At 52.2% G+C, this 12,875-nt stretch overlaps 1 protein-coding gene across 1 annotated transcript in view; it reads left to right on the forward strand.

Moving 5' to 3' along the window:
- The window catches only part of LOC144486552 (equilibrative nucleobase transporter 1-like), a 54,646-nt gene that overhangs the window by 19,466 nt on the left and 22,305 nt on the right, over positions 1 to 12,875 (forward strand). The window contains exons 3-5 of the mRNA XM_078204607.1: positions 369 to 461; positions 3,980 to 4,119; positions 8,407 to 8,585. Coding sequence (XP_078060733.1) covers positions 369 to 461; positions 3,980 to 4,119; positions 8,407 to 8,585 — 412 coding nt within the window. The remainder of the gene's footprint in view (positions 1 to 368; positions 462 to 3,979; positions 4,120 to 8,406; positions 8,586 to 12,875) is intronic.

A 12,875-nucleotide genomic window follows, 5' to 3' on the forward strand; every position in this document is an offset into this window, starting at 1 on the left:
GCACTGTCAGAGGGTCAGTGCTGAGGGAGTGCCGCACTGTCAGAGGGTCAGTGCTGAGGGAGTGCCGCACTGTCAGAGGGTCAGTGCTGAGGGAGTTCCGCACTGGCAGCCGAGTTTGGTATCTTTGTGGGCACGTATCTAATCGGAGTGTGGGGGGAGGAGGTTCTGTCTCCTGTATCGAGGGACCTGATCCAGGGTTTGTGCATGTTTAAAACCGCAGTGTGCAGCTAGTCCCTGTGTGCGGGCGTGAGCTCGCTCGCTCAGGCCCAGCCTGGTGCCTGGGAGTATCCTGAGCCCTGTGGCCTGGCAGTGTGGCTCTGTGTACACTCCCCCTCCACTGACTGGCTCCCCTTGTCTCTGGTCCTCAGGTGGGTAACCTGTTTGGCAGAAGGCGATCCACAGTCATCACCCTGTATAACGGCGCGTTCGACTCTTCATCCGCCGTCTTCCTGGTGATCAAGGTGAGAGCGCGGTGTCCGAAACCGCAACAACAAGGCCAGAATCTCCCACCTTACAGCGGGTATCGGAGTGGAACACAGAGGCTGGAGAGGGGAGGCTGGGGGAGGGAGGAGGGGGCGAGGGAGGGAGGAGGGGGCGAGGGAGGGAGGAGGGAGCAAGGGAGGGAGGAGGGGTTGAGGGAGGGAGGAGGGGGCGAGGGAGGAGGGGGTGGGCGGGGGAGGAGGGGGCGAGGGAGGGAGGAGGGGGCGAGGGAGGGAGGAGGGGGCGAGGGAGGGAGGAGAGGGCGAGGGTGGGAGGAGGGGGCGAGGGAGGGAGGAGGGGGTGAGGGAGGGAGGGAGGAGGGGGTGAGGGTGGGAGGAGGGGGTGAGGGTGGGAGGAGGGGGCGAGGGAGGGAGGGAGGAGGGAGGGAGGGAGGAGGGGGTGAGGGAGGGAGGAGGGAGCGAGGGAGGGAGGAGGGGGCGAGGGAGGGAGGAGGGGGCGAGGGAGGGAGGAGGGGGCGAGGGAGGGAGGAGGGGGCGAGGGACGGAGGAGGGGGCGAGGGAGAGAGGAGGGGGCGAGGGTGGGAGGAGGGGGCGAGGGAGGGAGGGAGGAGGGGGCGAGGGTGGGAGGAGGGGGCGAGGGAGGGAGGAGGGCGCAAGGGAGGGAGGAGGGGGTGAGGGAGGGATGAGGTGGGGAGGGGGAGGGAGGGATGAGGGGAGGGAGGATGGAGGGACGGAGAGGGAGGAGAGGATGGGGGGAGGAGGGGGTGAGGGAGGGAGGAGGGAGGGAGGAGGGAGGGAGGGAGGAGGGGGTGAGGGTGAGAGGAGGGGGTGAGGGTGGGAGGAGGGGGCGAGGGAGGGAGGGAGGAGGGGGCGAGGGTGGGAGGAGGGGGCGAGGGAGGGAGGAGGGCGCAAGGGAGGGAGGAGGGGGTGAGGGAGGGATGAGGTGGGGAGGGGGAGGGAGGGATGAGGGGAGGGAGGATGGAGGGACGGAGAGGGAGGAGAGGATGGGGGGAGGAGGGGGTGAGGGAGGGAGGAGGGAGGGAGGAGGGAGGGAGGGAGGAGGGGGTGAGGGTGGGAGGAGGGGGTGAGGGTGGGAGGAGGGGGTGAGGGTGGGAGGAGGGGGCGAGGGAGGGAGGAGGGGGCGAGGGAGGGAGGAGGGGGCGAGGGAGGGAGGAGGGGGCGAGGGACGGAGGAGGGGGCGAGGGATAGAGGAGGGGGCGAGGGTGGGAGGAGGGGGCGAGGAAGGGAGGGAGGAGGGAGCGAGGGTGGGAGGAGGGTTCGAGGGAGGGAGGAGGGGGCGAGGGAGGGAGGAGGGGGTGAGGGAGGGATGAGGTAGGGAGGGGGAGGGAGGGATGAGGGGAGGGAGGATGGAGGGACGGGGAGGGAGGAGAGGATGGGGGGAGGAGGGGCGGGGGAGGGAGGAAGGGTGGGGAGGGGGGAGGTGTGGGGGAGTGTGAGGAGGAGGCAGTTACACTCACAGGAGGGGGTGATCAGAGTGATGGAGGGGAACGGGGCCCAGAGGGCAGAGAACAAGGAGACGCTGGAGAGGGGGAGAGAGAGAGAGAGAGATGGAGGACGGAGTGAGAGACAGAGTGGGTGCGGGGAGAGAGAGAGAGAGAGATGGAGGATGGAGTGAGAGACAGAGTGGGTGCGGGGAGAGAGAGAGAGAGAGATGGAGGATGGAGTGAGAGACAGAGTGGGTGCGGGGAGAGAGAGAGAGAGAGATGGAGGATGGAGTGAGAGACAGAGTGGGTGCGGGGAGAGAGAGAGAGAGAGATGGAGGATGGAGTGAGAGACAGAGTGGGTGCGGGGAGAGAGAGAGAGAGAGATGGAGGATGGAGTGAGAGACAGACTGGGTGCAGGGAGACAGAGAGAGAGAGAGATGGAGGATGGAGTGAGAGACAGAGTGGGTGCGGGGAGAGAGAGAGAGAGAGATGGAGGATGGAATGAGAGACAGACTGGGTGCGGGGAGAGAGAGAGAGAGAGAGAGATGGAGGATGGAGTGAGAGACAGAGTGGGTGCGGGGAGAGAGAGAGAGAGAGAGAGATGGAGGATGGAGTGAGAGACAGAGTGGGTGCGGGGAGAGACAGAGAGAGAGAGAGATGGAGGATGGAGTGAGAGACAGACTGGGTGCGGGGAGAGAGAGAGAGAGAGAGAGATGGAGGATGGAGTGAGAGACAGAGTGGGTGCGGGGAGACAGAGGGAGAGAGAGAGAGAGAGATGGAGGATGGAGTGAGAGACAGAGTGGGTGCGGGGAGAGAGAGAGAGAGAGATGGAGGATGGAGTGAGAGACAGAGTGGGTGCGGGGAGACAGAGAGAGAGAGAGAGATGGAGGATGGAGTGAGAGACAGACTGGGTGCGGGGAGAGAGAGAGAGAGAGATGGAGGATGGAGTGAGAGACAGACTGGGTGCAGGGAGACAGAGAGAGAGAGAGATGGAGGATGGAGTGAGAGACAGACTGGGTGCAGGGAGACAGAGAGAGAGAGAGATGGAGGATGGAGTGAGAGACAGAGTGGGTGCGGGGAGAGAGAGAGAGAGAGAGAGAGATGGAGGATGGAGTGAGAGACAGAGTGGGTGCGGGGAGAGACAGAGAGAGAGAGAGATGGAGGATGGAGTGAGAGACAGAGTGGGTGCGGGGAGAGAGAGAGAGAGAGATGGAGGATGGAGTGAGAGACAGAGTGGGTGCGCGGAGAGAGAGAGAGAGAGATGGAGGATGGAGTGAGAGACAGAGTGGGTGCGGGGAGAGAGAGAGAGAGAGATGGAGGATGGAGTGAGAGACAGAGTGGGTGCGGGGAGACAGAGAGAGAGAAATGGAGGATGGAGAGAGAGAGATGGAGGATGGAGTGAGAGACAGAGTGGGTGCGGGGAGAGAGAGATGGAGGATGGAGTGAGAGACAGAGTGGGTGGGGGGAGAGAGAGATGGAGGATGGAGTGAGAGACAGCGTGGGTGCGGGGAGAGAGAGAGAGAGAGATGGAGGATGGAGTGAGAGACAGAGTGGGTGCGGGGAGACAGAGAGAGAGAGATGGAGGATGGAGTGAGAGACAGAGTGGGTGCGGGGAGACAGAGAGAGAGAGATGGAGGATGGAGTGAGAGACAGAGTGGGTGCGGGGAGACAGAGACAGAGAGATGGAGGATGGAGAGAGAGACAGAGTGGGTGCGGGGAGAGAGAGATGGAGGATGGAGTGAGAGACAGCGTGGGTGCGGGGAGAGAGAGAGAGAGAGATGGAGGATGGAGTGAGAGACAGAGTGGGTGCGGGGAGACAGAGAGAGAGAGATGGAGGATGGAGTGAGAGACAGAGTGGGTGCGGGGAGACAGAGAGAGAGAGATGGAGGATGGAGAGAGAGACAGAGTGGGTGCGGGGAGAGAGAGATGGAGGATGGAGTGAGAGACAGAGTGGGTGCGGGGAGAGAGAGAGAGAGATCAGAAGGAAGCGGTGAGGGCTGTGTCTGCAGCCGGGCTCAAAGCAATGTTAAAAACAGATCACTTCTCTTCCTCCAATCCAAACGGCCCCCTCACATCGGCCCTGTCTCGCTGCAGGTTTTATACGAGGCTGGACTGTCCTTGAGGAACATGTTTCTGTTCATCAGCTGCATGAGCTTCCTCCATGTTGCACGGACATACCTGCTGATGCCCAGGAAACACATTCCATACCCACTGCCAGTGGGGTACACATACGGGTAAGGGGCCGGATTACAGCGAAAAACAGATACCCGGGAGTGAGTTACAGACTGGAATCTAATCGAGGGGTTCGGGGTGGTTTATATATAGAATAACAGATACCCGGGAGTGAGTTACAGACTGGAATCTAATCGAGGGGTTCGGGGTGGTTTATATATAGAATAACAGATACCCGGGAGTGAGTTACAGACTGGAATCTAATCGAGGGGTTCGGGGTGGTTTATATATAGAATAACAGATACCCAGGAGTGAGTTACAGACTGGAATCTAATCGAGGGGTTCGGGGTGGTTTATATATAGAATAACAGATACCCGGGAGTGAGTTACAGACTGGAATCTAATCGAGGGGTTTGGGATGGTTTATATATAGAATAACAGCTCCCTGGGAGTGAGTTACAGACTGGAATCTAATCGAGGGGTTTGGGATGGTTTATATATAGAATAACAGCTCCACGGGAGTGAGTTACAGACTGGAATCTAATCGAGGGGTTCGGGATGGTTTATATATAGAATAACAGAAACCCGGGAGTGAGTTACAGACTGGAATCTAATCGAGGGGTTCGGGATGGTTTATATATAGAATAACAGAAACCCGGGAGTGAGTTACAGACTGGAATCTAATCGAGGGGTTCGGGGTGGTTTATATATAGAATAACAGCTCCACGGGAGTGAGTTACAGACTGGAATCTAATCGAGGGGTTCGGGGTGGTTTATATATAGAATAACAGAAACCCGGGAGTGAGTTACAGACTGGAATCTAATCGAGGGGTTCGGGGTGGTTTATTTCTAGAATAACAGCTCCACGGGAGTGAGTTACAGACTGGAATCTAATCGAGGGGTTCGGGATGGATTATATATAGAATAACAGCTCCCTGGGAGTGAGTTACAGACTGGAATCTAATCGAGGGGTTTGGGATGGTTTATATATAGAATAACAGCTCCACGGGAGTGAGTTGCAGACTGGAATCTAATCGAGGGGTTCGGGATGGTTTATATATAGAATAACAGCTCCCTGGGAGTGAGTTACAGACTGGAATCTAATCGAGGGGTTCGGGGTGGTATATATATAGAATAACAGATACCCGGGAGTGAGTTACAGACTGGAATATAATCGAGGGGTTCAGGGTGGTTTATATATAGAATAACAGATACCCTGGAGTGAGTTACAGACTGGAATCTAATCGAGGGGTTCGGGGTGGTTTATATATAGAATAACAGATATCCGGGAGTGAGTTACAGACTGGAATCTAATCGAGGCGTTCGGGGTCGTTTATATATAGAATAACAGACACCCGGGAGTGAGTTACAGACTGGAATCTAATCGAGGGGTTCAGGGTGGTTTATATATAGAATAACAGATACCCTGGAGTGAGTTACAGACTGGAATCTAATCGAGGGGTTCGGGGTGGTTTATATATAGAATAACAGATATCCGGGAGTGAGTTACAGACTGGCATCTAATCGAGGGGATCGGGGTGGTTTATATATAGAATAACAGATACCCGGGAGTGAGTTACAGACTGGAATCTAATCGAGGGGTTCAGGGTGGTTTATATTTAGAATAACAGATACCGGGAGTGAGTTACAGACTGGAATCTAATCGACGGGTTCAGGGTGGTTTATATATAGAATAACAGAGACCCGGGAGTGAGTTACAGACTGGAAACTAATCGAGGGGTTCGGGGTGGTTTATATATAGAATAACAGTTACCTGGGAGTGAGTTACAGACTGGAATCTAATCGAGGGGTTCGGGGTGGTTTATATATCGAATAACAGATACCTGGGAGTGAGTTACAGACTGGAATCTAATCGAGGGGTTCGGGGTGGTTTATATATAGAATAACAGATACCCGGGAGTGAGTTACAGACTGGAATCTAATCGAGGGGTTCGGGGTGGTTTATATATAGAATAACAGATACCCGGGAATGAGTTACAGACTGGAATCTAATCGAGGGGTTCAAGCTGGTTTATATATAGAATAACAGATCCCCGGGAGTGAGTTACAGACTGGAAACTAATCGAGGGGTTCAGGGTGGTTTATACATAAAATAACACATACCCATGAGTGAGTTACAGACTGGAATCTAATCGAGGGGTTCAGGGTGGTTTATATATAGAATAACAGATACCCAGGAGTGAGTTACAGACTGGAATCTAATCGAGGGGTTTGGGATGGTTTATATATAGAATAACAGATACCCGGGAGAGAGGTACAGACTGGAATCTAATCAAGGGGTTCAGGGGGGTTTATATATAGAATAACAGATACCCAGGAGTGAGTTACAGACTGGAATCGAATCGAGGGGTTCAGGGTGATTTATATATAGAATGACAGATACCCGGGAGTGAGTTACAGACTGGAATCTAATCGAGGGGTTCAGGGTGGTTTATATATAGAATGACAGATACCCGGGAGTGAGTTACAGACTGGAATCTAATCGAGGGGTTCGGGGTGGTTTATATATAGAATAACAGATACCCGGGAGTGAGTTAAAGACTGGAATCTAATCGAGGGGTTCAGGGTGGTTTATATATAGAATAACAGATACCCGGGAGTGAGTTACAGACTGGAATCTAATCGAGGGGATCGGGGTGGTTTATATATAGAATAACAGAGACCCGGGAGTGAGTTACAGACTGGAAACTAATCGAGGGGTTCGGGGTGGTTTATATATAGAATAACAGATACCTGGGAGTGAGTTACAGACTGGAATCTAATCGAGGGGTTCGGGGTGGTTTATATATAGAATAACAGATTCCCGGGAGTGAGTTACAGACTGGAATCTAATCGAGGGGTTCGGGGTGGTTTATATATAGAATAACAGATACCCGGGAGTGAGTTACAGACTGGAATCTAATCGAGGGGTTCGGGGTGGTTTATATATAGAATAACAGATACCCCGGAGTGAGTTACAGACTGGAATCTAATCGAGGGGTTCGGGGTGGTTTATATATAGAATAACAGAGACCCGGGAGTGAGTTACAGACTGGAATCTAATCGAGGGGTTCAGGGCGGTTTATATATAGAATAACAGATACCCGGGAGTGAGTTACAGACTGGAATCTAATCGCGGGGTTCAGGGTGGTTTATATATAGAATAACAGATACCCGGAGAGTGAGTTACAGACTGGAATCTAATCGAGGGGTTCAGGGTGGTTTATATATAGAATAACAGATACCCAGGAGTGAGTTACAGACTGGAATCGAATCGAGGGGTTCAGGGTGATTTATATATAGAATGACAGATACCCGGGAGTGAGTTACAGACTGGAATCTAATCGAGGGGTTCAGGGTGGTTTATATATAGAATGACAGATACCCGGGAGTGAGTTACAGACTGGAATCTAATCGAGGGGTTCGGGGTGGTTTATATATAGAATAACAGATACCCGGGAGTGAGTTAAAGACTGGAATCTCATCGAGGGGTTCAGGGTGGTTTATATATAGAATAACAGATACCCGGGAGTGAGTTACAGACTGGAATCTAATCGAGGGGATCGGGGTGGTTTATATATAGAATAACAGAGACCCGGGAGTGAGTTACAGACTGGAAACTAATCGAGGGGTTCGGGGTGGTTTATATATAGAATAACAGATACCTGGGAGTGAGTTACAGACTGGAATCTAATCGAGGGGTTCGGGGTGGTTTATATATAGAATAACAGATTCCCGGGAGTGAGTTACAGACTGGAATCTAATCGAGGGGTTCGGGGTGGTTTATATATAGAATAACAGATACCCGGGAGTGAGTTACAGACTGGAATCTAATCGAGGGGTTCGGGGTGGTTTATATATAGAATAACAGATACCCGGGAGTGAGTTACAGACTGGAATCTAATCGAGGGGTTCGGGGTGGTTTATATATAGAATAACAGAGACCCGGGAGTGAGTTACAGACTGGAATCTAATCGAGGGGTTCAGGGCGGTTTATATATAGAATAACAGATACCTGGGAGTGAGTTACAGACTGGAATCTAATCGAGGGGTTCAGGGTGGTTTATATATAGAATAACAGATACCCGGAGAGTGAGTTACAGACTGGAATCTAATCGAGGGGTTCAGGGTGGTTTATATATAGAATAACAGATACCCGGAGAGTGAGTTACAGACATTACTCGTACAGATTCCAGGGACCTCACGCACAGATTATCGTGAATTTTCTAATCTGCAGAAACATTTCACTATCCTATCTCTGAACAATCAAGAGGACCTCCCAGTTTCTTGGTAACTTTGTAAGGATTTGCCGTTGCATTTGACCCGTGATTTTCACCTTTTTCGGGCAGGTTGCAATGTGAGAGGCGCGATATTCTGTCTCCCACTCCCGAGGAGGAACCTACCAGTCAGGATCCTCTACAAGGAGAAAACAGGACAGAGGGAGAAAAGGGTGAAAGGAGCAATGAGACGCAAGGGGTGGCGGCCAGAGAGGAGGGACTATCAACCCACCCGTTCAACGGGCCAAAAGGTGAGAATGTCTCCCCCCTCCCACCCCCCTCGTTGTTCTCTTCTGTCCCACTCGTCCCATTATTCCCTTCCCACCCCACTCTCCCGCAATGTTCTGGCCTTCCCTCCATCACCCTCCCTCGCACCCAGGGAAAAAGGCATTCTTCCTGCTGGATCCACGAGAAAGGTGGTCTTTGAATGTCAGTGCTGGTGTGATGCCGGGTCTGGTCCAACGACTGTTCTGTCCCATCTTTACCGCAGAAGGCTGTGGAGGCCGGGTCATTGAGTGTCTTTAAGACAGAGATAGATCGGTTCTTGATTAATAAGGGGATCAGGGGTTATGGGGAAAAGGCAGGAGAATGGGGATGAGAAAAATATCAGCCATGATTGAATGACGGAGCAGACTCGATGGGCCGAGTGGCCTCATTCTGCTCCTGTGTCTTATGGACTGGTGTTTTCATAGAAATCATAGAAACCCTACAGTGCAGAAGGAGGCCATTCGGCCCATCAAGTCTGCACCGACCACAATCCCACCCAGGCCCTATCCCCACATATTTTACCCGCTAATCCCTCTAACCTACGCATCTCAGGACACTAAGGGGCAATTTTTAACCTGGCCAATCAACCTAACCCGCACATCTTTGGACTGTGGGAGGAAACCGGAGCACCCGGAGGAAACCCACGCAGACACGAGGAGAATGTGCAAACTCCACACAAACTCCACACAGTTTTGTGCCCTTTCAGCTGTTTCCAATGGCAGGTCTCTGACTTTGCCAACCCGCAGCTATACAAAACCTTGGTTAGGCCGCATTTGGAGCATTGCGTGCAGTTCTGGTCACCACACTAGCAGAAGGATGTGGAAGCTTTGGAGAGAGTGCAGAGAAGGTTCACCGGGATGTTGCCGGGTCTCGAGGGTGTCGGCTGTGAGGAGAGGTTGGATAAACTGGGATTGTTTTCACTGGAGAGACGGAGGCTGAGGGGAGACGGAGGCTGAGGGGAGACGGAGGCTGAGGGGAGACGGAGGCTGAGGGGAGACCTGGTCTACAGAATGATGAGAGGCAGAGACAGGGTGGATAGTCAGAGGCTGTTCCCCAGGGTGGGAGTGCCAGTTACACGGGGGGCACAGGTTCAGGGTGAGAGGGGGGGAGTTTAAGGGAGATGTGCGGGGGGAAGTTTTTCACGCAGAGAGTGGGGGGTGCCTGGAACGCGCTGCCAGAGGAGGCGGAGGAAGCAGGAACATTAACAACATTTAACAGGCATCTGGATGGGTCCATGGATAGGGAGGGAATGGAGGGATACGGACCGAGTGAGGGCAGGAGGGTTTATTTTAGTTTAGTTCGGGCATCATGATCGGCACAGGCTTGGAGGGTCGAAGGGCTGTTCCTGTTGCTGAACTGCTGTAATTTTCTTTGTACTTTGTTCAGTCCAAGCTCATAACATTCAGAACATAGTGGCCAACATTAGACCCGATTCCACGATTGGGTAGCTCCTGCGAAGCAATCCCGAGTGTGCTGCGAATTCTACCACCAGATTATCAGTCAGACTCACAATGTGTCTCACTTCTGCTTGCTGAAAGCTCCATATATGCAAGGCCCCTCTCTTTGCAAACAGGACAGGTTGGGGGAGTGGGCTAATCAATGGAAGATGCAGTTTAATTTGGATAAGTGTGAGGTTATTCACTTTGGAAGCAAAAACAAGGCGGCAGATTACTCCCTGAATGGGTGTAAATTGGGAGCGGGGAGTGTGCAGCGGGACCTGGGTGTCCTTGTGCACCAGTCGCTGAAGGTAAGCATGCAGGTGCAGCAGGCGGTAAAGAAGGCAAATGGTATGTTGGCCTTCATTGCGAGAGGTTTCGAGTACAGGAGCAGGGATGTGTTGTTGCAATTATGATGTGGAGATGCCGGCGTTGGACTGGGGTAAACACAGTAAGAAGTTTAACAACACCAGGTTAAAGTCCAACAGGTTTATTTGGTAGCAAATACCATAAGCTTTCGGAGCGCTGCTCCTTCGTCAGATTTCCACTCCATCTGACGAAGGAGCAGCGCTCCGAAAGCTAATGGTATTTGCTACCAAATAAACCTGTTGGACTTTAACCTGGTGTTGTTAAAACTCTTACTTGTTGCAATTATACAGGGCCTTGGTGAGGCCACACCGAGAGTATTGTGTGCAGTTTTGGTCTCCTTTTCTGAGGAAGGATGTTCTTGCTCTGGAGGGAGTGCAGCAAAGGTTTACCAGGCTGATTCCGGGGATGGTGGGACTGATGTATGAGGAGAGATTGACCAGGTTAGGATTGTTTTCACTGGAGTTCAGACAAATGAGGGGGGGAATCCCATAGAGACTTATAAAATTCTAACAGGACTAGACAGGGTGGATGCAGGGAGGATGTTCCCGATGGTGGGGGAGTCCAGAACCAGGGGTCCCAGTCTGAGGATTGGGGGTAGACCATTTAGGACGGAGATGAGGAGACATTTCTTCACCCAGAGAGTGGTGAGCCTGTGGAATTCATTCCCACAGGAAGTAGTTGATGCCAAAACATTGAATGTATTGAAGAGGCGGCTGGATATAGCACTTGGGGTGAACGGGGTCAAAGGTTATGGGGGAAAAGCAGGATTAGGCTATTGAGTTGGATGATCAGCCATGATGGTGATGAATGGGGGAGCAGGATCGAAGGGCCGAATGGCCTCCTGCTCCTATCTTCTGTATTTCTATGTATGTCCAGGCATTGCGCCTGTTTTTAATCAAACACAAACAGGGGTGTTATGTATTTGAGTGGTTGCATGATTGCTTTAAGAGCCGGTCACATGATTTGATGGTGTTTCGGAGACACCTACCTTCGTTTCGTTTTGAACTCTGGACAAACAGCAGCTCCTCGTTATCTCTGTTGCTGTTATTTAGAATCTCTGTGTGCAAGACACAAGTTTCACTTTTGGTTTGTAAACTCCATCATTTCATTTGATTTATTATTAACATTTATTACGAAAAGTATTGTTTCTTGCGCAGACAAAGCATACCGTTCATAGATACACAGGGGAGAAGGAAAAGGATTTGATTTATTATTGTCACCTGTATTGGGATACAGTGAAAAGTATTGTTTCTTGCGCGCTATGGAGACAAAGCATACCGTTCATAGAGTACACCAGGGAATAGGAAAGGAGAGGGTGCAGAATGTCGTGTTACAGTCATAGCTAGGGTGTAGAGAAAGATCAACTTAATGCGAGGTAGGTCCATTCAAAAGTCTGACAGCAGCAGGGAAGAAGCTGTTCTTGAGTCGGTTGGTTCGTGACCTCAGAATTTTGTATCTTTTTCCCGATGGAAGAAGGTGGAAGAGAGAATGTCCGGGGTGTGTGGGGTCCTTGATTATGCTGGCTGCTTTTCCCAAGGCAGCGGGAAGTGTAGACAGAGTCAATGGATGGGAGGCTGGTTTGCGTGATGGACTGGGCTACATTCACGACCCTTTGTAGTTCCTTGCGGTCTTGGGCAGAGCAGGAGCCCAGACCAAGCTGTGATACAACCAGAAAGGATGCTTTCTATGGGGCATCTGTAAAAGTTGGTGAGAGTCGTAGCGGACATGCCAAATTTCCTTAGTCTTCTGAGAAAGTAGAGGCTGTTTCCCCGTGTGGGAAAGTCTGGGACCAGAGGGCAGAATCTCAGAGTCAGGGGGTCGCCCCATTGAGGACGGAGATGGGGAGGAATTTCTTCCCTCCGAGGGGAGTGAATCTGTGGAATTCTTTCCCGCAGAGGGCTGGAGAGACTGGGTCGTTAAGTATGTTCCAGGCAGAGACAGACATTGTTAATCAGTGAGAGAATCGAGGGGATAAGGCAGGACAGTGGGAGTTGAGGATTATCACATCAGATCCACCATTGAACGGCAGAGCAGATGGGCCGAATGGCCTGCTTCTCCCCTGTGTTCTTATGGAATGGCAGGATGCTTGATCGGAGCTAGTATGTGCAAGAAGGGCTGAACGGCTTTTATCTCCGCCCAGGAGTGGGGCTGTGAGCGTGCCGCCGTTTCCCCAAGACTGTTGCGGTTGAAATGGTTCAGCGGGGGTCTCCCAAGCACCTGTCTACATCAACGGGGACGAAGTAGAAAGGGTCGAGAGCTTCACGTTTCTAGGTATCCAGATCACCAACAACCTGTCCTGGTCCCCCCCACGCCGACACTATAGTTAAGAAAGCCCCACCAACGCCTCTGCTTTCTCAGGAGGCTAAGGAAATTTAGCATGTCAGCTACGACTCTCACCAACTTTTACAGATGCCCCATAGAAAGCATCCTTTCTGGTTGTATCACAGCTTGGTCTGGGGCTCCTGCTCT

The sequence above is a fragment of the Mustelus asterias genome, unplaced genomic scaffold (genome assembly GCF_964213995.1).
Source record: "Mustelus asterias unplaced genomic scaffold, sMusAst1.hap1.1 HAP1_SCAFFOLD_395, whole genome shotgun sequence".
In the NCBI taxonomy this organism is placed as follows: domain Eukaryota; kingdom Metazoa; phylum Chordata; class Chondrichthyes; order Carcharhiniformes; family Triakidae; genus Mustelus; species Mustelus asterias.